This window comes from Scardinius erythrophthalmus, assembly GCF_964197995.2.
Source record: "Scardinius erythrophthalmus genome assembly, chromosome: 2".
NCBI classification, from domain to species: Eukaryota; Metazoa; Chordata; class Actinopteri; order Cypriniformes; family Leuciscidae; genus Scardinius; species Scardinius erythrophthalmus.
Window position 1 is genome coordinate 10,753,333 of NC_138222.1, and position 24,277 is coordinate 10,777,609.

Below are 24,277 nucleotides of genomic sequence, written 5' to 3' on the forward strand. Positions count from 1 at the left end.
ATGTCAAATTAAAAGTGATACTTTAAAGTATATTTTAATTCATTATGTTTTAACAATCTGTTGTCGTGCTTTAAAGAAGTATCTTAATATGTTGACTAACAAACTAAAGCACTTGATTATAAATTTAACTGTAGTGTGTTATTCAATATTACATTTAAAGTTAATATATTTTAAATGTACTAAATTGCAACTTAATTACAAATGTTTAACAATAAAGATTGTCACCTTTAAATAAAGTGTAAACAAAAAGGCTCTTTCATTAAAATCTAAATGCAATTCAAGTTTTAAAAGTGTATTGCAACTACTGTTGGGAAGTGTTGAGAACCAACACTTTGTCCAAACAGTCTCACAACTCCTTCATTTGAATGTCATGACAGCATAGACACGGGACGACAAGGATAAATTTAGAATGAAACATGAGCTGAGAAGGGAGGCTCAGAGAGACATGCAAAACTCACACAGTACAAGCCAAAAGAGTTAGTCTAAAGCTCTTTTTCTTGTAAAACAATTAGCACAAAACTAACTGTGATATTACAGTTATCTGTAATAATTTAGAATATTTTGAAACAATATTTTGTACTTGTTTTGTGACTTGTAACTTTCCCAAGTTCATACCATTATTTAAAAAAGTAGAATTATGTGAGTGTGTCTAAATGAACCCCCGCAAACGGCACTTTTTAATATTTACATATTCCATTTGTAGTAACAGAGTTTTAGTGTACCCTAAATACTCTTCATTTAACACATAGTTACTGTATTACCAGCATGAATAAAGTGGCTTGTAATAATGTAGCAGGCTGAGTTAGAAATAGTGCACTGTCGTAGTCCTCACCTCTGACAAAGACATATGCAGAATGTGTCTCAAAGCCAGACTTGGTTATGACACGAAGTGTGTACAGCCCCTCATCTTCCTTGTTGAGGTGTGTGAGAGTGAGTGTGGCTCTGTCGCCGCTCCAGTGCACCTGAACCCATTTTGATGGCACCAGCAGTTTATCTGACACACAAACACATCCATGCATTATGAATCACAAGGTAGCAATAGTAAGCACTGCAGGATAAGCGGAAAATACATTTAGGTATTTAAAAGAAATTGTACTATACCGATCAAAAGTTTGGAATAATTAAGTCTCTTATTTTCACCAAGGCTGCATTTATTTGACAAAAAAAAAACATTAATATTGTGAAATGTTATATTAAAAGTGACAGTAAAGACATTTATAATGTTAAAAAGATCCCTATTTCAAATAAATGCTGTTTTTTTTTTCATTAAACCATTATCACAATTTCTAGAAAATTATTAAGCAGCAAAAACTGTTATCAGCATTGATAATAATAAGAATCATCATTAATAATTGAGCACCAATAATAATTTATAATTGAGTATCAAATCAGCATATTAGAATGATTTCAGAAGGATCATGTGACTGAAGACTGGAGTAATGATGCTGAAAATTCAGCTTTGCATCACAGGAATAAATTCCATTTTAAAATATATTTAAATAAAAAAACATTTCTTTTAAATTGTAATAATATTTTACAATATTGCTGTTTTAATTTTTGCTAGTTTAAAGCTTTGGTGAAAATAAGAGACATCTTTCACAAACATTAAAATCAAAAAACATAATTATTCCAAACTTTTGACTGGTATGTGTAATGCACCAATTTCCAAGAAGTAAAAATTAGATATGTAATGATTGATAACAGGATCACCCAATATTAGCAATATTATCTGATTACATTAATTTTGCAAAAGATCTTATCAGGGCTTATTATTATTATTTTTCTCCCAGACTTACCATCTCTGTACCACTCTATCTCAGGCTGGAAGCGTTGCAGTGAAGGGTAGATGATAACAGAGCAGCCCAAACTCAACGTCTCACCCTCACGTCCAAAAGACACACCAAACTTCTCCACAATGTGCGTCTCGAATGTCACACCATACTCCAGACATGGTGCTGCAGTACACACACATATTCAATTCAGTATTATTTTATGAAAATTCAATGTCGCTGGATAAGATTGGCTCCAGGATTCATCATAATAACGTTTGTTTAATGAAACACACATATGTGTACAATGATTTATTACTCTGGGAAGGGTATGAAGGGTTTTCACATCAAGAGTCGAAAGAAGACTGACAGCAGGCATCATTTAGTGAAATATTGGTTTGACACCAAATTCATAAAATACACAAGACACAACAAGAGAAGAGTGAATGTTAATGAAAGATATTTGCATTAACAATGCTGAATGCATGAAGACATATACAAACACACACTGAAACTGGAAACTGAAAGATATTGTATGTTCTCTGACATACACATCATTTGTCAAAACTTTTAGAGAAGAACTCTACAAACAGATTGTATTTTGCATTTCTTTTTTTCTTTAGGCCTATTGCCAATATGCATTAAAGGAATATAGTTGAAGTGTACGATTACATGTACATTACCGTAAACATGCTTTTGTTTTTTTGTCGTTGTTGTTTCAATTCATTACCCTTTTAATATTTGGATAATATCAATGCAGTTCTCAAAACAGCACATTGTGTCTAACTCGTCAAACCAATCCTGAATGTTATCAACACAATCGGTAAATATGTTCATCAAATAAACAAAGATAGAGAACAAATGAGAAGGGACGATCATGCACGCAAGATGATCAGGGAAACCAGACGAAACTAAAACATCACAAGAACATTACAAAAAAAAAACCTTCACCAAGGTTACCTTTAAAGCTGACCTTTCTGCTTTCTGCACCCAGCGAATTGGAGACAAAATAGCCATTAGCCAGCTGGCATTAAAAACTTTAGTCTCATGCTCAAAGCTTCACACACTTAAAGGGATACTTCACCGATTAGCATTAAGCTTTGTATCAGTAGAAACCCGGCAGTATTTTCGAATGACCGTGCTTCCCTCCCTCATGTCCCCCTGAGACGAGAGATTTCTGTATTGCGTGTCTGGAAAAAAACCTCCGATGACGCAAAAATCGTCATTTTGCGTCATCGGCAGCTTTTTTGGCCAGAGGCTGGAGACTACAGCCAGTAAGAGGAGCTCGTTCCGCATGTTTTCAACCCGCCCATAGGGGATCTCACGATAAAACGGCGTCTTTTCAGTTTCGAGTCAACTAGTAGCCTAGTTGTATAATTTCTTCCGATACTGCCCTCTGTAACCAGTAGGCGTGGCTTGGGAGTGGCCTCGTAGGGCAGCGAAGCAAATACATTCTGGGAGTTGTTGTCGTCTTTCATCCACATGAGCCAAAAATACATTTTCTGGCTTTTCTCAGTCTAGAAGGCACTAACTTCTAAAATAATGTCACATTTCTACTACATAAATGACCCAATTTAAATACACATTCATCTTTCTAGCGGTGAAATATCCCTTTAAGGAAATCACATTTACATTAACTGTGAAATAAAAGAAATCAGCTTGTATCCGATTTTATTCTGAATTACTTACGGAGTCTGGGAGAAGGCAGACACTCATCAAATTCTCCTTTGAATCCTAAACATCAAATGACACAAAAGAGACGATTTTTCTTTCTTTCTGTTTTATCAAATAACTGGGAATGATCCATTTGCCAACTAGTCCTTCTAAAGAAAATTGTCAGCAGCATTCAAATTACTTCATTATTCATCTGTTTCAGATTAAATTCTGATAAGGAGCTCCACCAAATAATTACATATTAAATGCATGTAGTAATGTAAACAGAAAATACAGTAGGTTATTTTGAAACTCTACTCTAAAAGTTGCAAACATTATTATTTGATATTATTTGAGTTCTGTTCTTAATATTAGATGTAATTTAAACTGAAATGTCTGTGTTAATAGATTTTTTTTAATTAAGTTGGAGTAACTTAATTAAATTGTCTTGATGACTTTAGAAATTGGGTTGAACTTATTCAGTTTAAGTTAAGTTTGATATAATCTGGGGCCAGTAACAGTGCATAAACATTGCCATTATGCTAAGACTGTGTCTTAAGAACTAATTTGACCAACAAGCAGTTAATTAGGGGTAATCAGACGTACTTGTATCAAATTAGACCAATCTGCATTTTTGTGTAACTGACAGAAAAAAGTTATGAACTGTCTTAAAGAAAAAAATGTGTCTAACTTGTAAGTCTAGTCTTAGCAGTTTATGCAACTGGTTCATTTAACTTTTTTTCTTAATTTGCGCATTGTCAGTATCTCCCGCAGAACTTTCTTTCCACACCTATCGGTGCTGTAATCATGGAATTGCGTTCTCATGCTAATTGGTTTCTCATAAATCTCATGCTAACTTTTTGCTGAAGAGTATAGAGCTCGATTGTGGCGGTGGCAATACAGAGTATATTTTGTATATTGCTCTATGAGCAATGACTGCGCAATGACATGTAAATTTACATGCTAAATTTGGAATGATCTATGCTAGCTGTTAACTTGAACTTAAATAGAGAAGATCAACTGGTTTCACGGCCACCGCTCCATTTAAGTAAATTATTCTAGTTGGAACAACTTAATTTTTATGAGTAATCAACTTAAAAATTTGTGTTTATGCTACAAATAATTACGTCCCTCTAACTTAATGTAGTTTGTTGGTTGAACATAATTTTATTAGAAGTTATCATAACTTAAAAAGATTGATGCAAACTGTTGCATTTTATTTTATTCAATTATTTTTTAGGCAAAACATTTGTTTTTAGAGTGTGGCAGCATACAATTTTCATTTGAATGAAACAGAGTATAATGCTTTGCTAGAATTAACAATTGAATAACATGATTCTGAGTTTGTGATCAAAATGAAAATATTTATTAAATGTATATTACAAAAAATTATTTTCTGTATTGATATTTTAGGTAACTACTGGGTGCAGTTGCAATCATTGTTTAGTGTTCTAGGATGATTTATTTCAGACCTACTTTTGACGACAACAGAAGCAAAAGCAGAGTTCTCGCCCTTGCTGTTCATGGCTGACACTCGATATTGTGCAGTGTCATCAAAATCACACCTGGAATTGGAGACAGATGTGTTACTCACACAACCATTGCAAATCACTTTGACTGTGCACTTTGAAGTCCATGTGTGATCACCTGTTAATCTCCAGGGAGTGGACATTATAGCTGCTCTCCACTTTGTACTTTCCTGGCTTGGACATAGGATCAATGCTAACATTGTTCTTGTACCTGAAGGAGGAAAAGGATATAAAATACAGCGGGATAATGCAGTTTTTTGACTGAAAAGTGGAGGCTGAAGGCCAAGCTCACCCTCACTGATCTGTTAATATGGAAAGAAATTGCATATAAAATGCAACATTCGAAGTCCAATTGCGCCACCACAGCACAACAAGGGCTGTCCCAAATCAAAGTCTCCTTAAAATGTGGCCTCGAAATGCACGCTTTGTTTCGCGGGCAATGAAAGTTACAACAGACGGGCTGCAACAACAAAGCCTAATTGATCAAATCGACAACGAATGTCATTATCGATTAGTCGCGTCTGCCCACCGTGCACTCAAAACTTCCGCTAGTCACGTCCACGCATTTCTAAGGACAAAATGCATCTAAAAATAGTGACGGAAACAGAGTGAGCTGCTGCGGGAAAGGTATGTGATCCAAGCTGCCCAAAACACAAGAATTCTTTATTTTGGTAGATTGCGTTAGTCATAATGGTCCTGGAAATGAGCTGCTGCGCCTGTGTCTCGCCAGAGGATAGCGCACGCAGCTGAATCATTCATCCATCTATTTTCCAAAAAACTGGTCCAATGTGGCTATAAATTCATAGTATTACACATATATAAATTATTATTCGTTTGTTTAATTAAGGTTTATACATGCTAGTTTCAATGACAGATTTTAAGATAAATATTTTAATTATAGCCTATTGGAGCTGCCAGTCTGCTAAGTTTCAAATGACCATTAAAGGGGCAGTAAGTAGGAATTACTCCCATCTAGTGGTGAATTTGTATTTTGCAATCAAACTAATTTTGCTCTCCAGCGCCTCGCGTTTTCAAATGCGCGTTGCATCTACGGTAAGCGATATGTACCAAAAAGCTTTGACAGGATGTCTTCTAATAGCGCCTCGTCGAGTTTTCCTTCTGGTGAACTGGTTTGTTATTTCAAACAAACTACAACTTGACACAACGAACAAACGAATGTTACAGTTTTGAACAAACAAAACTTACAACCTTGTTTATAGGACCTTCTCTACTTTACTCAATAGCTGCTATTCATCAAAGAGCCTGTTTAACTTTAACTATGTTCTACTGTCTATATCAGTGTTTCCCAACCTTTTTTCAGTCAAGGCACCCTTTGAAATTTAAAAAAAAATGTGTGGCACCCTACACTAGTGTTGTCACGATACTACTTTGATACTATACTTTGAAATGTGCTGGGTTTTTTATTTTTTTATTTTTGATGTGCACAAATAAATGACAGGTAGGCTACCAGTACCATAAGATTTTCTTCTTCCTGTTCCTTTTTTTTTCTTCGTTCATGCATGTTACAAATGAATGAATGAATTAAACATTTTTAATTTTATATAACATATAATTTTGTTATAATTGCACAAGATAGCTTGTTTTTACTATATTTTATGTAGCCTAATAATTTCACAGTAAATCTCCAAATTAATGTAGAAACATCATAAAGACAGTATATTTCAAATAATTGTTTAATGGCATCTTTTTATGAATGAAGTGTTATTTGATTCTGATGTCACTGCTGCACTGTCACATGTGGATCCCACACGCGTCCCATTTTCTCACAACTCTTAACATTCATTTAAGACTTTATTTAACTAATTTAAGACTGCTCTCATGAGGATACTCAAAGCGAAAGCGCGAAAGAGAAGTCGAGTCTGGCGCGCGTCGTGTCAGCATCACAGGACAGCGCAACCGGATTCTCTTTTGTATTTTCTCGCTTGCATGGTTAGAAGCATTTGCATGAAGAAGAACGTGATTATATAATGTAACGCTAGCCAAAGGATGACAGAAAAAAAATGCTGCTTTAATTGCGTTAAATATTTTTAACGTGTTAAACTGAAAAATAGTTGACAGCAGCACGGACATAACCGATGTGTTTATGTGAATACGCGGCAAGACGGACGTTGTGACAATGTTTTCGTGTGTATTTGACTGTAAGCGCATCAATCAAAAATAGGCAGCTTTATGTGGACGCACGGGAATATATCACATGCAAGCGCAACCTCCGCAATTCAACGCCGGGAACTTATGATTTGCATTTGTATAATAAATTTGTGCGCATTATTTGTTGTTATTAGAGACTTCCGACGATCTGAGATTGATGGTAAAAATTTGTTTTTTTTACACAGCACCCCTGCTCTCGCCAGAAGCACCCCAGGGTGTCGCGTCACCCCGCTGGGAAACGCTGGTCTATATAGGCTAATAAAAAAATAAAAATAAAAAGCCTGTAATTAAGACCTTAACATTGACTTACCTGTCGAGAAGAAAGCAGGCAACTTCAGCGTCTCTTTTGAAAGCTTTCTCCTGCATTAGCTATCCCGACATGATAGCTAATAACCCTTGTTTTTGTAATCTCCGATCACGTTTCCCTTTACGGTCTTATTGTGGAGTTTTTCGACTAAGAGGACTCGTTATCCTGTGACTTAACCGTGCAGTGCAGCCTTTTAAACTTGCCGGGGCAGTGACAAAAGCGCCTCTCACTGCTCTGCTCCGTTTCTGCTGGTTTCAGTCACTTGACGCGGGCTCTGAACGAAAACGCGTTGTGGAAACGCGTTGGCCTAGTACTTTTTGTCCCTCTCTGCTATTATAGTTTTTCAAGATGGCGGAACTACATGGAAGCCTCCGTGGACCTACCCGTCCCATGTATATAAAGATAATAAATTCTTCGTTTACGAGGATAAGTCAGATCATTGGCAGAGGTATTTGGACACCATTGAGGACATATTTATGAATAAAAATATTGATTTTAGATAATAAAATACCTAAAAAGTTACTTATTGTCCCTTTAAAGGTGCAGTATGTAAGAATGACAACTAGAGGTCGAAATAGGTACTGCAGTCGAATTCAAAATATTGGAGATCGTCGTTTCTCCCGCCACCAGCTCCTCAGACTGGACGGCGCTCACACTGGTTGCCAGTTTGAGCACACGCAACAGGAACAAGCACAATGGACAATGAAAATTGGCAATGTGCAGTATCACAGATAGCCTAGAAATCTAGACGCACCCTAGCGGCAGCAAAATGTATTTTGCAGCCAGGGTAGTCTAGCAACTCTCCGTTGACTTTCGGAGCTGTAAAAACCTAAATTGGGTCAGGCCAATCACATCGTGTATAGAGTAGGCGGGGCGGGTTTAACATAATGACGACAAAGTTGCGACGGTTCCCTGTTACTTGAAAACAAAGAATGGCGGCTGCTGCTGGCGAACAGTCTTTCGAATCGGCTTTGGCCGCGACTCTGGAGGACTTGGAGTTAAGCTTTTCTTTGAGAAAAGAGCAAAGAACGGCACTTAAGTCATTCTTAAAAAAGGAAGATGTGTTCGTCAAAAGTTGAATCTATCAACTAACGTTAGCTCCGCTGTTGGGAAAACGCTCTGGTTGGTTGAAGCGCTGTCCTATTTCGTGCAGAGGGAATTTGAAAGACAGCCGTTTATCCCGCCCCTCGGATTGAGCCGTGTCTATGGTGAGTTGCCAGACCTAACATCTTGATGTAGGTCTGGCTTGCCAGGCTATATCACAGACCAAAACAAAAACAAACATTCCAGCCTGGAAACGCACATTTCAAAGTAAAATAACTGGCTGTAGAAGTGTTTTTCAGAGAAACAAGTATGTGAACTTAGCATGTTTCCTAAATATCTGCAAACATATGGTATTTTTTTTTTTTTTTTTGCGTTAGTAGAGTGAAAAAGTTACATACAGCACCTTTAAACACAGCAAGAGCAAACTATGGAAAAGCAGCATCCCTTCCGGCGCACTCAGAGTCCGAATTCGCTCACTCGTTTTTATTCACTCCTTCAAGTGGACTATATTAGTGGAGTAATGTAGGGAATAGTGAATGAGGGTATAGGGGGCGATTTCGCACAATTAATTTCCACTCCCATCTGCGCTTTTATGGGATTGTGGTCTAGCTCTAATTTGCCGTTTAATAAATCTGGCCCAATGTGTTAATGATTTTGCTTTTTTTTCTGCCTCTATGCAGTTAATGGCGATATTAACAAATTCTGTTTACTTTTGTATGAAAAACTATTTTGAAATGTAAAAGAAAAGAAAAGAAGAAAAAGGAAGAAGAAATAGGCTACCACAACCACTGGCCTAAGTGGCAATACAAACTATAAAACATTTAAGAGGTAGAACATGTTACAGTTTGATAAAAGATTACATATAAGATTAGATAAAAGATTACTAAGACAAACATCTTTTTCTTTGGAGTAATGTGCACAACAGGGCTTGAATGTATTAAGAAAGTAAATAGGGTCAGTTTTGATTCCACGTTGACTTTAAGGCCAGTAGCAGTAAATTAAGAACAAATGGAGAATGCAGAGATTTGTCCCTTGTCCCCAGGGTTATTACAGTCAACTAAACTAAATCTAAAACCATAAATTTTTTTTTTTTTTTTTTTTACCATTTTATATATATTATATATATATATATATATATATAAAACAATGAGAAAAACACATACTATTGTCTACTAACTAAAAATAAAATGAAAACAGAAAAAAATAAAAATAAATAGGACATTATTACAAACTAGTATCTCAATTATACTAACATAACACTGTTTGTCACATATTATTCTTGACATAATGCAATCATGCACACATGTGTCTTTAAGCATGTGTGTTTGTGTATATGTGCATGCTTGTTTGTGCATACTAACTCACCACACGACGCGTGGTTCAGGCCATCCTGAGATTGTACAGTGCAGCCTCACACACTGTTTCTCCCAAACAGTGTGGGAACGCGGCGCGGTCACAAACTCGGGAGTGTGCATCAGGCTGTCCTCGTTCAGACGCTTATGGTACTCTTCGTTCTCATGGATCTGAGGGCATGCAGCCAATCATATATTGTTTAGAAAGTGGTAACATTCTTCGGTCATAAATGCATTAGGAGCATGCTGATAAACTAAATGTAAGGCATTTATGACCAAACACATTACTATTTTAAACATTTGTTATGTGTGATTAGATACAATCATTGCTAAACTTGTCTGTGCAATGTCAAATATTTCAGCTCATGTCATATCTATCCCTTTTGAAAAAGAAGTACACTTTATCATACTTCTAAAAATAGTCCTTATTATGAAAATAACATACTTTCAAATAATTTACTTAAGTGCGAACTGAATGTAATGCTTTCAGACACTTAATTGCATGTTAATAGCATTGAAATGAAAATGTATTAGTTTAAATTATTTTAAATTCTATCAGCAGAATTATTAGTAGGACTTCATTCATTTTATAAATATAATGAATATAAATATTTGTAAATATTTGTAGAATCATAATTAGTTGGTAATCCATTGGTTTTTGAAATATGGTTAAAGCGTACTGCTGAATGTACTGTCAAGCATTTATACAACTAAGTGTACTTCTTTAAAGCACAGCTAAACATGATTAAACCTATAATTTAACATTGTACTTTACAGTAAAACTTTTAATTTCACATTATTACAAAGTGTACTTTTCAAAAGTGTACTTAAGTGTGTTAAGAAACAGTCATGAAAGTGTACACTTTAAGTACACTTAAGTGGCCTTTTGTTATATTATCTAGAAGTACAGTTTAAAAAAAAATATATACTTTTAAGATTTGAAGTGACATTTAATACAATTAAGCACACTTCTTTTTCACAAGGGGTGTTAAGCTGGTTTATCAGAAAATTATTGTATACAAAAAGAAAATCCACCCAGAGGAACTAGTAATGCATAGTAAACAGAAATTCATCCACTTATAAAGTAGAACCACTACTAAAAGAAAACTTTAAGGTTCACATTTATGTCCAACCCCCCCAAAATGCCTTTCCCTAAAGTCCATTATATTGTTATGACTTTTGTTTTTACAAACTGGGATGAGTTATTGACAGTGGTATGCTATCCCTTGCCACAAATTCTGTCAGAACAAAGAGCGTAATATGGAATGAGGCATCTTTTATTTACATAAAATATAGACAAAATGTATGGAGCATGTATAATTTGTTCTTCACCCGGACTCAGGCTGTTTAACAGAACAGGCAATAGGATCGAGTGCCTCCTTGCAGTCATTGCTTCTGTTTGTCCAGTCATGTCAGTGTAATCATGATCTCCCTGAGGCTTCCCTCAGCTATCAGCACATCACTTGTCGACAACAGTAGTTTCATCGTCACTTTAACACGCACACCACACATGCACATAAAACATTACAACCCTTGAAATCTGGCACCACGGTGGCATGGTTTGTTGGCACCAGGACCAGAACTAAATAAAGTTTGTGTCTTGATACTTTCTTGCTCTTTTTCCTATCTAAAAATAAGGGACGTATACAGGATTTTAATAATGTTACATAAAGCCTACAATGAAAGCAATTCACTAATGCAAGTCTCCTGTTGCACAATTGGTTCACAAAAATACACTTTTCAACTTTTTTTGTTGAGTGTGTAGGCTTCCTGTTTAGTAACATGGGAAAAATCAGTTTGCAAATGTATGAGTTTGGTGTAACAGTTTAAAAACATAAAATGCTACTAAAAATAATTATAAAGTAGGCTACATTTTCTGAATAAAATGTTTGGTGCTTGCTATACAGTTGTTATTCAGTGGCTAGGGTTGCTTCTTCACGTGGTTGCTAGTGGATTGCTTACTGGCAGTAAAACGAGCCCACCTCTGAGTCTACGCTATTCTTGTTGCTAGATACAGCATTTTCAATTTATGTCAATGTCAATATGAGATGTTTTTAATTGTTTTGTTATTCATTAGACATACTGTACAATTTAAGTCCATTGCACAAATTGTGCAGAACAACACACTGAAGTTTAATACATGGGTTAGGTGATTGTTCAAATAGTGATGCTTATACCCTTGTGAAAAAGAAGTGCACTTAATTGTATTATTAAATGTGTACTTGTAATGTACTTTAAATCTTAAAATTATAATTAGAAGAATGGTACATGCAGATAATATAATATTACTACTGATATAAATGGCCACTTAAGTGTACTTCACACTTTTATGACTGTTAAGTACACTTAAGTATACTTTTAAATCAATATTATTTTAATAATCTTTTGTCGTACACTCTTATTTTGATGTGTTGACTAACATACTAAAGCACATGCAAAGTATTTGATTATAATTTTAACTGTAGTGTGATATTTGATATTCCATTTAAAGTTAATATATTTAAAATGTAACACATTGCAACTGTCAATACTTTTATCAACTTTATCAATGTGTTATTACAAATATATTTAAATACATGACATGTAAGTGTCATTAGAAATTGCATTTAAGTATTTTTTGTTTACTATGAGAATATTTGGCAGTTCATTTTAAGTATTTATGAAATTACATGTAAAGATATACTTAAAGCTACACTGTGTTATATTTTTCCCCATCTAGCGGTGAAATTGTATATGACTACCCAGTGAATATTAGTTTCTGTTCCTTTCAATTCCGAGAGCGTTTTAACTCCTACGGTGGCCGTATTATTCCAAGATTAATATGGCTTCCAGTTCGACTTCGCAAAAAATGCGCCTTTAAAACTATTCATCACCTGTGATCCGTCGCAGCACAGATTTATGTTACAAGGTAAACAATACTTTTTCACCGTTGATGCGAGGAAAAGTAACGCAAGTTATAGATAGATATAGAGGTCGTTCTGGCATTATGCACAACCATGCTATGGTTAGACAAGCAACTATAAAACTTCGATTAACGTTACACAAATAGGCTGAATTACCTGTCGAGAAGAAAGCAGGCAACCTCGGCGTCCGTTTTAAAATCTTTGCTCCTCGTGAGCTCCTTCCATCTGGGAAAAGTTACTCCAATATTGACTTTGGTCTTGCTGATTTGCCTATCGCGTTGGCATTTTAATTCTCTCTTTCGCTTCCTTGGCGACTCTGCTACATGTCCTCGAAAATAGACGCGATCCTCCATCTTCAGCAATCTTTCAAATCTGCCGGCAGTCGTGAGTAATTTCCCCCTCGCATTCGTCACGGTGTCACTGAGTGTAATAAACCGCGAAAGGCGAAGCTTGAATTTCCAGGTATGTCCCTCTTTGCCTAATGTATTTTCAAGATGGAGGCGCAACATGGCTGCTGCCATTCGAGCGACTCGCTCGTATGTATTATAAATGGCAGATTTTACGCTTAAGAGAATACTTTATTAGTTGGTGGAAGTAATTACACATGAATGAGCACATATATTTTTGCTAAGAATCAACTTAAAAAGTTACACAGTGTAGCTTTAAGACCTACTTTAAGTGGATCAAAAAACACTCTAAAGTTCAGCTAATTGCATTTAAAGACTTTATAATAGATTTTCATCTAAATGCAATTAACATACAATTAAGTGTCCGAAAAACATCACATTAAATTTGCACTTAAGTTTATTTTTTAAAGCATATTGTTTCCGTAATAAATGTAAAAATAAAGTTTTGCTAAAGTGTACTTCTTTTTCACAAGGGAACTGTTAGACATGTGGTGCAACTCAGTTCAACAATTTGTAGTTGTTATAAATTTAAGTGAGAAGTGTCATTTGACAAATAGTCATTGATTTAGAATGGTTATCAAGAGAAAAGAGATCATCACAACCGTAATCATGAGTTATGTGTTTAGGAACAGGACTTTAGGATCTCCACTGACCCTCTTGTTAAGGGAGATGCGCTCTGCAGACTCCCTCATGACGGTTCTGCGGGACTTGTATTCGGTGCGCTCCGACTCCACACCGCTAGAGAAGAGGTCACGGCGTGCCAGATAGCCAGCACTCTCTTTAGCACGCGCTTCCTCAGTGTCTGATAGGCCACTTTGAAACTCATGACTGAGGGGAGATCATGTAGCATCACATTCGCACACCTCATGAATTAAACAAAGCAATACAACACATATTCTGTCGCATATATACACAAGGGTTTCTGAACAAAAAATGTAATGCCACTTTACATCTGTGTTCTTTAAGAGAACTTCCTGTATCTTCCCATATACACCCTTAAATATAAAGGTTCATCAGTGGTCCTTTGAAAACACTTTTCCTACCAAGAACCACTTTGGCCAAAGTTAGCTGAATGGTTCTAGCTGAAATTAACAGACTGCTCAATGTTAAATGATAGGTTCCATCATAGGCTTTCCCCTGTGAAAAAGAAGTGCACTTAATTGTACTGAATGTGCACTTGTAGTGCATTTCAAACCTTAAAAGTATAGATAAATAAAATATAAAAAATACTTGCAGATTATATAATATTAATTAAATAAAAGGTCACTTAAGTGTACTTAAATAGAGTAAACTTTCTGTTTAAAACACTTAAGTACAATTTATATAGTGTCAAATTAAAAGTTTTCCTTTAAAGTCCATTTAAGTCATACGTTTTAATAATCTTTTGTTGTGCTTTAAAGAAGAACACTTGCTTTGACATACTAGAGCATATATAAAACGACTTTATTATAATAAATGTGTGTATATCTACAGTTAATACATTTTAAATGTATTAAATTGCACCTTTATCATTACAAATGTGTAATTACAAATATTTAAATACATGAAATACAAATTTTACACTGAAATACAAAGTACACTTTAACCATATTTACAAGACAATAAAAGTAATTATAAAATTACAGATGGGTCATAAAAAGCCCTCTAAAGTTCAGCTAATTACATTTAATATGAATGTAAACTATAATACATTTTCGTTTAATTGCTATTAACATGCAATTAAGTGTCCGAAACTATAGTGCTAAGTGTACTTCTTTTTCACAAGGGTTAAAGAACCATGAAACCTTTCTTCAATGGGATCTGACTCTGACTGTAAAATCATATGTGAAGCCTTTTTGTGAGTGTAGGCAAATGGGACTTGTTTGAAGGCATGTGCATATTATTGCAGTGCCTGCTATTAACCCCAATGCATGCTAACAATGGAAAATATAAAGTATAGAACAGCTGCATCATGTGTTTGTTCCAACACTAATAAAACCCATTGTTTTTATTACCTGCCCCTGAAGATGGGCACCACATAACCGATGATCTGGTTCTCCTTGTCCATGGCGAGATAGGTTGGCTTGGCTCTCTTGGGCAGAGGGCTAATCCCCCCCTCTTCTAGAGACGTGTATGTGGCAGCTCTAATGCTACAATGATGCAGAAATGGCAACATACACACACATCGGTGAGTATCCAGCACTTCTTTCACACACTATTATGATTTTTGGAAGGGGTGTGGTGTCGTGAAGAAAGACTGTTAAGGGAGCGGGAGCGAGAGGAAAGATTGTTAAGAGAGTGAATGGGAAGGAGGTTAATCGCCTCAGTGGTCCTATAACAGGACCTGAAGTGCATCAAAGCACCAAAAAACTTCATCAGTGGTGAAACATTTTTAAAGTAATAGAACCCCCCATCTATACTCACTCTTACAAGTCTTTGAACTTTCACATTCACTGCCTTTCAATAGTGAAATGCTTTTCAGTGGTCCAATCTCTACCAAACATAAATCTACTTTTCTACTCTACTAAATGATTCAACACAAAACAGCATTTGCAACCCATTTTACTTTATTAAACGTACAGTATGGCATTTTTCGCCACTAGGGGTCGCTAACCTATTTACAATAACAAAGGCGTAGATTGATGACGCAACATTTGCTAAGAATTATGGATCTTGTCGTCAACGTCAAGCCGACCGATCTAATAATGTTTATGGATGACTGAATACATCGATGTTTTTATCATGACTGTGATATGAAGCAGTTCGGGATTGCTAAGAGACAGCTATCAGCTCCACACGCGACGCGAGTCCCGCGGATATAAAAGGAATATGGACATTTCATTCTACCGAACTACACACAGAATTACTACTCACAGGTCAGTTTAATAGACAAATTAAACTTGTGAGGTAACGCAGCGCTGTTTCACCTGGTCTAACATTACACTAGCACACTAAACTGCATTTGAATGTGTTGAAATGTATGTGTTAGTTTGTCTGTATGAGACTATCAGTAAGCTAGATCAACATTAGAATAACATACAGATCATATTCTGACATTTTATCATTGTTGAACTATAAAACATTGATTAGTTTTATGTAAATGTGCTCACCTGTTTAATAAAGTACATGTAGGAGCAGTCGAAGTCTCGGACGTGGAGCTCTCGTTTATATACTGTCTATGGGAGCTCTAGGCATCTCGAAAACACAGCGCTGATATTGATTCTCATTTTAGTTCTCCTTTTTTTTTATCCAAAGTCTGCTTGCCATGGTCCATAATGTTTGAACGAAACAACAGCGTGCAAATAGACATTGCGAATTACAAAGTTGTCCGCGTCAGTCGCTTTGGTTACTATCAGACGGCTCTGGTTCATAGCTCTGGTTGCCATGGCAGCACGAGCGTAAACCAGGGACAACGCGGATATGACGGCATTGGCGGCGACAAAACGGAAATAAAGAAACGGGACGTTTCTCGAATTAAATTACAAATTTCTCCTGGTTTGAAAGTTGTTGGAAACAGTCGGGATAATGTAAGTACACAACTAAAAAAAAAATATAACATAGTGATTTTTGCTATTTTTAAAGCAAAAAAGTTACATATTGTGCCTTTAACCCTTTAATGCGTAAATTTTCCGCCAATCATTATTACATATTCGGGTCTTTAGCAACCCGGATCTATAACTAACACGGATGGATCTCTAACTGCCGCAATACTATAAAACTCTCTTGATATTTTAATAGCAATCACAAAAGAATAAAATAAAATAAAGTATATTTTGTTACCTTTCGAAACTTGAAAGGGTTAAATTTGTGCAGATGCTTTTTACCATCGTCACTATCATTGTTAGACTCAGAGCTCATTTCCCTGTACATACAACATCAGACTCTTATTCGCAAACTCAAACATATTCTCAAAACTATCATTTTCAGTGTCTTCAAAATCAATATTTTCATCGCTCACCCAATCATTGTGTTTCAAACTTTGAGGAATAAAGGTGAATTGCACTTATTAAATTATCAGACTCAATTGTTATGAAGAAAAAATATATACTTACACTATTACATACCTCGGGTTGCTAGCGACCCTAAACACTTTTTTTTATTTAATTTTTGTTTTACAAAAAATTAGTTAGAAAACCTAGTTAGATTCTTTTATAATTAATAATTATTTTGTTATATTGTTTATTATGAATAGGCTGAGGAATACTAAGAAGGTTAATGTCTAACTTTTAAAAAAGAAAATGAAAGGGAGGGTAGTGAATGACGTCCTGGGTCACTAAAGACCCGAGGTAAGCATTTACTTAATTTTATTGAAAGTTCACTTGTAGTGAAGCCTACTTAAAATCTTTAAAGTATAATAAAAAAAAAATGTTATGCAGATAATGAAATATTAGTCAAATAAAAGGCTACTTAAAAGGAGCACATTTTCATGATTTTGTGTCTTAACACTCTTAAGTACACTTTTAAAAGTGCACTTTGTAATAATGTCAAATTAAAGTTTTTCTTTGAAGGACGGTTTAAATCACTATGTTTTAATCTTTTGTCTTGCTTTAAAGAAGTGCACTTATTTTTGTGTGTTGTAAAAGCACATAGTACCTGTGTTACTGTGTTATTCAATATTAAATTTAAAGGTTATTAAATTCAAAGTTCATATATTTTAAAACTACTAAATTAAAACTTCATTATTCAAATTACATAAAGAAGTACTTAAGTCCTTTAAGTGGGTCAAAAAAGAACTCTAAAGTTCATCTAATTGCATCTAATATAAATTTAAACTACATTTACATTGAATTGCAATTAACATGCAATTGAGTCTCCAAAAACATAACATTAAGCTCATACTTTTATTCATTCAAGTGTCATTTCAAAACAAGTATCCTACTTTAAGTGTGCTCAATTGTACTTCTTTTTCACAAGGGAATAGATATTCAACAGGATATTCAATGCGAAATAAATAAACTTTTCTCTTGATTTGGATTTTGAGTAGTGCTTTCAATAAGACAAGTGGTTGGAGGGGAGGGTGATGTGCAGCGATTACAACAAGATGTGTATAAATGGGGTCTTTAAAAAGCTCTCAACTACATAGGCTACTAACTTAGGCTGTTTGGAACTCGCGCCACTTGAATGACTTGCTTGTGTTATAATATTCCTCATTTGTACAGTAAGTTGGTATGGATAAAGACATCTGCTAAATGAAAATGTAAGCTTAATTTCTGACCTGTGTGCATTCAAAAATGTGTTCAAAAAAGTGTTCATTAGTGAAAAGCATATCCATTGCAACACCCGCAGCAATGCCTGGAGTTCACCACCAGAGGTCCTAGTCACCTGAGTATTGATTCTCATGCCAGTTACTACAAAATAGACTGCTCAGATTTACATTTTGTGAATTTGCATACTTTTTACATCCTGTAGATCATTATTCCTCTGCCCCGTCCTTACACTCATGCCTTTAGAACAGTGAATCTGACAATACAACAATATTCAAAGGCCCCCTCTCACTCACAATTTCTACCGAATAAAATGTTTGAGAGCTTGGCATAGCTAGTATGTTCATTATAAAAACAATCAATTAATAAGAAATATATTGGTTTTTAGTCATCTTGAGCCCCCCTTATAAGTTTGTTGAGACACATAGTGGGTCCCGGCCCCCTGTTTGAGAACCACTGCTTTAGATGACATATAGCCGACACTTCTTATATCCTTCACATATCACTATCTTATCCATGCCTCTCATGAGTGTGTATATAAATAGACATTCAAGGGTTCAGAAGAGATTGGGTGAGGGGGAACTAGGACAGCTAAAGCGATCCACAAAAACTATATTCTCCCAGCATGGAAAATATTTTAGTTTAGACCATAGTGGACAGCATGAGTAATGGGGTTTAAACAGGAGCATTTGTGCCGACCTGCCATCCTGTGACACCTCAAATCCTGCTTAAAATCCTCTACAGCACAGCTCATAAAAGAGGGATCTATTCAGGCTAAAAACAAATGTTTCAACGAGGTCTGCCTATCCCTTTGTGAAAAAGTACACTTTAGCATAGCCTACTTTTAAAAAGAGTACTATGTAAGGGATAATGTACATCCAACTGGTTGTTATCTCAGAGGGGTCTTGCATCAGCCTGAAGTAGGGGTGGGGGCGATATGGCAAAAAATATCTTATCACGATTTTATCATGATTCTTTTTCATGTTGGTTTTACTATTTTGCAAGTGACTGAGCATTACAGCTTAACTAATGTCCCTATTTTAAGAACAAAACCGTAACAAAATATAAAATAAAAAAGAATGGCAGACTTTTAGGCCAAAGTGGCGAAGATAAAAATCTTATTTTTGTCATTATTTTGACAAATGTCATTAATGTCATTATTTTCTTTGTTGTTAAAAATTAAGATCAAAGATACACATTACACATACACAACTTAATATACAAATGAAATAAACAGTGCTTTATTTTTTCAGCTACAGTAAGTGTATTTAACAGCAGCATTGAAGAAAGTAATTAAATGAACAAATATGAAAATAAAACACAACATAGACTTCACTGTATACATTGATTCTTAGTAAAGCTACTATTAAAGTTCCCAGTCAAGAGCAGTGAGTGATTTCCTCCTTGTTTTGTTGTTTATTAACATTAAAAGGGATAGTTCTCATGAAAATTTAAATTGTCATCTTTTACTCTCTCAAGTTGATTTAAACCTGAATAAGTTTCTTTCTTCTGTTGAAAATAAAAGTTTTTCGGAAGAATGTGGGTAACCAAACAGTTGATGTACCCCATTGACTTCCATAGTATATTTGTTTCCTACTATGGAAGTCAATGGGGACAAGCAACTGTTTGGTTACCCACATTCTTCAAAATATCTTCTTTTGTGTTCAGCACAAGAAAGAAATTAATACAGGTTTGGAACAACATTAGAGTGAGTACATTTTACCAGAACAATATGGATAACACTGCTGGAAGACGATTGGTTTTACAACTCTGAAAAATAGATGGTTTCCTCTGCATTAGATATTATTTGTTATCCTTTTGGATATAATCCATTGACATTTTTTATAGATACCATATAGTGGAAAAGACATCTTAAAAAAAAAAAGAATTGCATTGTGGCCTCATTCTCTCTATGTGTAAATATGAAACAAATACACTGTGCAAGTAAAAATGTATGGCAACACTTTATTTTAAGTAGTTTAGATGTAGTTACTACTTACTTACTTAATATACTTAAGTAATAACAGTGAATTATGCATAAATATAAGTAACTAACCCTAAACCAAACCCTAACCATAACTCTATAGTAAGTACATGTAGTTAATCAATATTACTCAGTAGCCTTAAGTACAATGTAACTAACTCAACTTAAAATAAAGTGTAACTAAGTTTTTTTTCTCTTTAACTTTCAACTTTTCGAATGTTATTTATTAAAATAACCAAAGTTCTTCACAATTGTTTTAGCAGAAGAGATATACGTTTTCAACTGAGACCTAAAACCCTTTATAGATGGAGCCTGCCGAATATAGAATGGAAGACTGTTCCACAATTTACTGTAAAAGCTCAGTCAACCTTCTTTGAACGAGTGACTGCCAACAACATTAACTCTAAATCACACACACACATACAGTAGGCTACATACAACGACTCAGAAAATTATGTAAATTCATAATGCATATGACACACATAATCAACATCTGCTTCTGTAGCCTCTATAAATACACCATGATGTCAAGAACACCAAATGAAGTGCCAAGTTATGTTAGGAATGTTATTTATATTACGGCATGAAATCGAGAACAAGAATCCAATAAAAAAAAAATCATGATTTTAATTTGTGCAGATTGTTGTAAGATACTTGAGGGTACAGTAACATTAGTCCCAAACAAGACAGAAGATATAACCTTACATTCTGACATTCAGAGTGACCCAGTAAGCAACTGCTGAGACAAACATGAGCCAACAGTCACATGACCTGAAGTAAATCAAACAAAGTAAAGGCATGGGTCCAAACCACAGAAAGGCCTAAAAAGATTCACAGCAAGTTTTGAATCAAGAAGCAGTCTATCTAGGAACCAAAGTGAAGTCTTAGATGCCCTAACTGTCCATTATTAAAACTCAACTTACATTTTTTTTACACAGGCACAGCAGAACCTACTCCAAATGGCACTATTTTTTAAAGAAATGCTAGTATAGTAGGCCTACACCTTCTTAAATATGATAGTCAACCGAAGAACATTATGAGTGTCAGCAACAAGCACACTGCATGCAGAATATACTTGATTTATTGCACGTTTTATGGAAGTTTTAAGTTTGGGTGGGAAATACTGATTAGCACAGACTACACAAAACAAATGGGGCAACAGTAGTTGGTATTTTTGTGAAGGATAAAGCTGCGGTCACATTCGCGAAATGGCGGGAAAATCATGGGCAAAAAGTCAATATGGCATCTTGCGATGCATGAACAGCTTATGATCTGCGAGGGGAATTTAAACACGTGGATCCCTATTGAAATGACTGGATTTCGCCCGCAAATTTTCACCGATCAACGGTAAACGTGACCGCACCTTAAAGACAAGTAAGGGAATAATGATGAGCTGGCTGCTGGAATGAGTTAAAGTTATGGGAAAGTTAAAGTTATGGGTAAAAGGGATTTAAGGGATTTACAGTTGATCTTGCCATGCTCTCTTACCCCTTGGTGCTTTTGCTGCTTTGGGAAGTATAACTACTAGAGTTCTGCTGGTATTGGCTGATAGCAGACTCCGTCTCCCGGCTACGGTAGCCACGATCATAATGACGGTGGTGTTTCTGGTAGAATGGTATCGATCCCGACATTGTGTCCTCTTTAGCTCAGATACTGTCTTCAGATATGAATCTCTTTTAGTCAGAAGATTCAAAACTTTCTAACAACACATCAAATATGAATATTGCACCCAGTGATTTATCAGTAATAATTTCACAGTAAAGATTTATCAGCGCTTTAACTTCACAATCAAGTTTAACAGAATTTAGTTTAATGTCAATTTGTAGATTACTTTTTTGTTGTTGTTGCTTTGGAGCACTTCTTGTTTTAACAGTTTGCACAGGTAGCTCACGTACGTCTGCAAGTCAGTTTTACGTACATTCTAAATCATAAACATCTTAAAGACATTCTCTCTTTCTCTCTCTCTCTCTCTCTCTCTCTCTCTCTCTCTCTCTCTCTCTCTCTCTCTCTCTCTCTCTCTCTCTCTCTCTATATATATATATATATATACAGACATGCATACAACCTTTTATATAGGCTATAGCCTACTGCTGAGTAAATACAATAAAACCACACTGGTAAGTACAACTAGCCTATATAATGAAATAGTGACTGCAAGGTTACTGTTCTCAGGACATTTTAATGTCACACATTGATATTGCATAGTAGCCAAATTCAATTTAGCTCTTTCATACTTGTTTTTTTGTTTAAATATCGTTAAAAAGATGGTCTATAGGCTAGGCCTACCTCATTCAGATAGATAGATGTTTTTCTTTTCTTTTCTTTAGATATTACTTAATATTTCAAACAAATTAAGCATCAGGTTCCCACTGCCACCATATGACAACATGCCCCACAAAAGTTCAGCCTAAATAAATCTGTTAGAATTTTTTTTTTTTTTCGACAGATAACCTCTTCCCTAAACTAGCACGGATTTAGTAGGCTACACGAGAACAAAAACTCCTGACAAATGTATTTCACCTGACAAACCTCAAGCGTTCATGCAGCGGATCATCTCACCTTGCCAAAGGTCTGCAAACAGCTCAGAGCCGGATCGGAGAGCAGCGCGTCAGGAATACTCAACCAAGATCCAAATCCAAGCAAAGACGCAAACTGGCACGGCGCTCTGAACGGGACCTGCTGTCCACACAACAAAAATAATATTGGCGATGGCAGGAATGTCCAGGCGACTCTCACGACCTTTTAGGGCGACAGGGGCTGTTAAATATAGCCATAGTGCACAGGAGTATCGGTACATTTTACGCGTATGCCTCGTAACGTTAACGACTTTTGACGAGTTATATTGTTTGTTTATATAAGGCTGGCATAGGCTATAACACTTAAAAAAAATTATTGTGTTTTTACATTAGATAACAAATAACCAAGACTTTTGGCACAACATTGTGTTCATGTCACAAAAAATAAGTTTGTAAGGATTTAGGCTACATAAAACAATAGGCTAGATGTTAAAAATTAAGACTTCACACTGTGATCAACTACAGCTGTGTTTTTTTAAACCACATGTCAAAAGCTTTGTAAAGCTTAAACAGAAATGCCTATTCACCTTGTGAGGAAATATTTAGTACACACAAACATGTATCACTACATAAAGTGCCTACAATTTGAATCAAGTGAACCAATTAGTCGATCAGCACTACTAATAAAGGCTACACCTACAGAAAACCTCAATAAAGTATGGTTTGTTCAAAATCAGAGAACTGGTACAGTCAGGGAATTGTACTGTTGTACAAAATCAAAAAAGCTGCCTGATCTCTAACAAGGATGTTGGAATGGAATTTTAAGCCATTTTAACATTATAATTAATTTTTCTTCTTTTTGAATGAAAGTCTATGGCCCATAGAACCATTTGGTAAGAAGTTATGAAAAGTGGTACAGAGGTGGAGGATGGTTGGAGCTTTAATTTGTACTCCTTACAGGAGCATAGTCTGGGGGTTGCCTTTTTTTTCTCCTCAACTCTCCTCATGTTATGTTGTATTTGTTTTCCTAAATGCCCTGTCTTCCTGTCCTGTCTACCCCCTTGTCATATTGTATGTATGTTTGTATGGACGGGTTGATGGCTAATTTCACTGGTACTTGTGACTAAGTGACAATAAAGGCTAGGCTACTACTCATCTGAAAAAAGTTGGTGTAGGTCTTTAAAACTCTATAGCGCCACCAATGGGTCAAAGATGCACTGATGGTGAAGCTATAACTTCAAACCCATAAGGCCTAGAAACAAAATTCCTTTCTTCTTATTCCTCGGCTCATGTCGAGTCGAATGCACACTGCATTTTCAATTTTCTTTTTCAGTTTCCAACCAGCCAATGCAATAGTCTCTATTTGGAGACCACAGAACCACTGCTGCGACCACCAAAGCAAGCAAAAATTGATCAGACTTGTTCCATTGACTTGATTGAATGGTCAATATAAGTCTTCAA

At 35.5% G+C, this 24,277-nt stretch overlaps 1 protein-coding gene across 1 annotated transcript in view; it reads right to left on the minus strand.

Moving 5' to 3' along the window:
* Window positions 1-23,034, minus strand: part of myom1b (myomesin 1b) — a 57,080-nt gene extending 34,046 nt beyond the window's left edge. Inside the window, exons 1-10 of the mRNA XM_081356709.1 lie at window positions 22,860-23,034; window positions 21,789-21,999; window positions 15,128-15,262; window positions 13,787-13,961; window positions 9,837-9,994; window positions 5,070-5,162; window positions 4,899-4,987; window positions 3,459-3,503; window positions 1,797-1,955; window positions 833-994 (exon numbers count right to left, since the gene is read on the minus strand). Of these exons, the coding sequence (XP_081212835.1) occupies window positions 833-994; window positions 1,797-1,955; window positions 3,459-3,503; window positions 4,899-4,987; window positions 5,070-5,162; window positions 9,837-9,994; window positions 13,787-13,961; window positions 15,128-15,262; window positions 21,789-21,931 (1,159 nt within the window). The 5' untranslated portion in view covers window positions 21,932-21,999; window positions 22,860-23,034. The remainder of the gene's footprint in view (window positions 1-832; window positions 995-1,796; window positions 1,956-3,458; window positions 3,504-4,898; window positions 4,988-5,069; window positions 5,163-9,836; window positions 9,995-13,786; window positions 13,962-15,127; window positions 15,263-21,788; window positions 22,000-22,859) is intronic.
* Window positions 23,035-24,277: the final 1,243 nt, after the last annotated feature.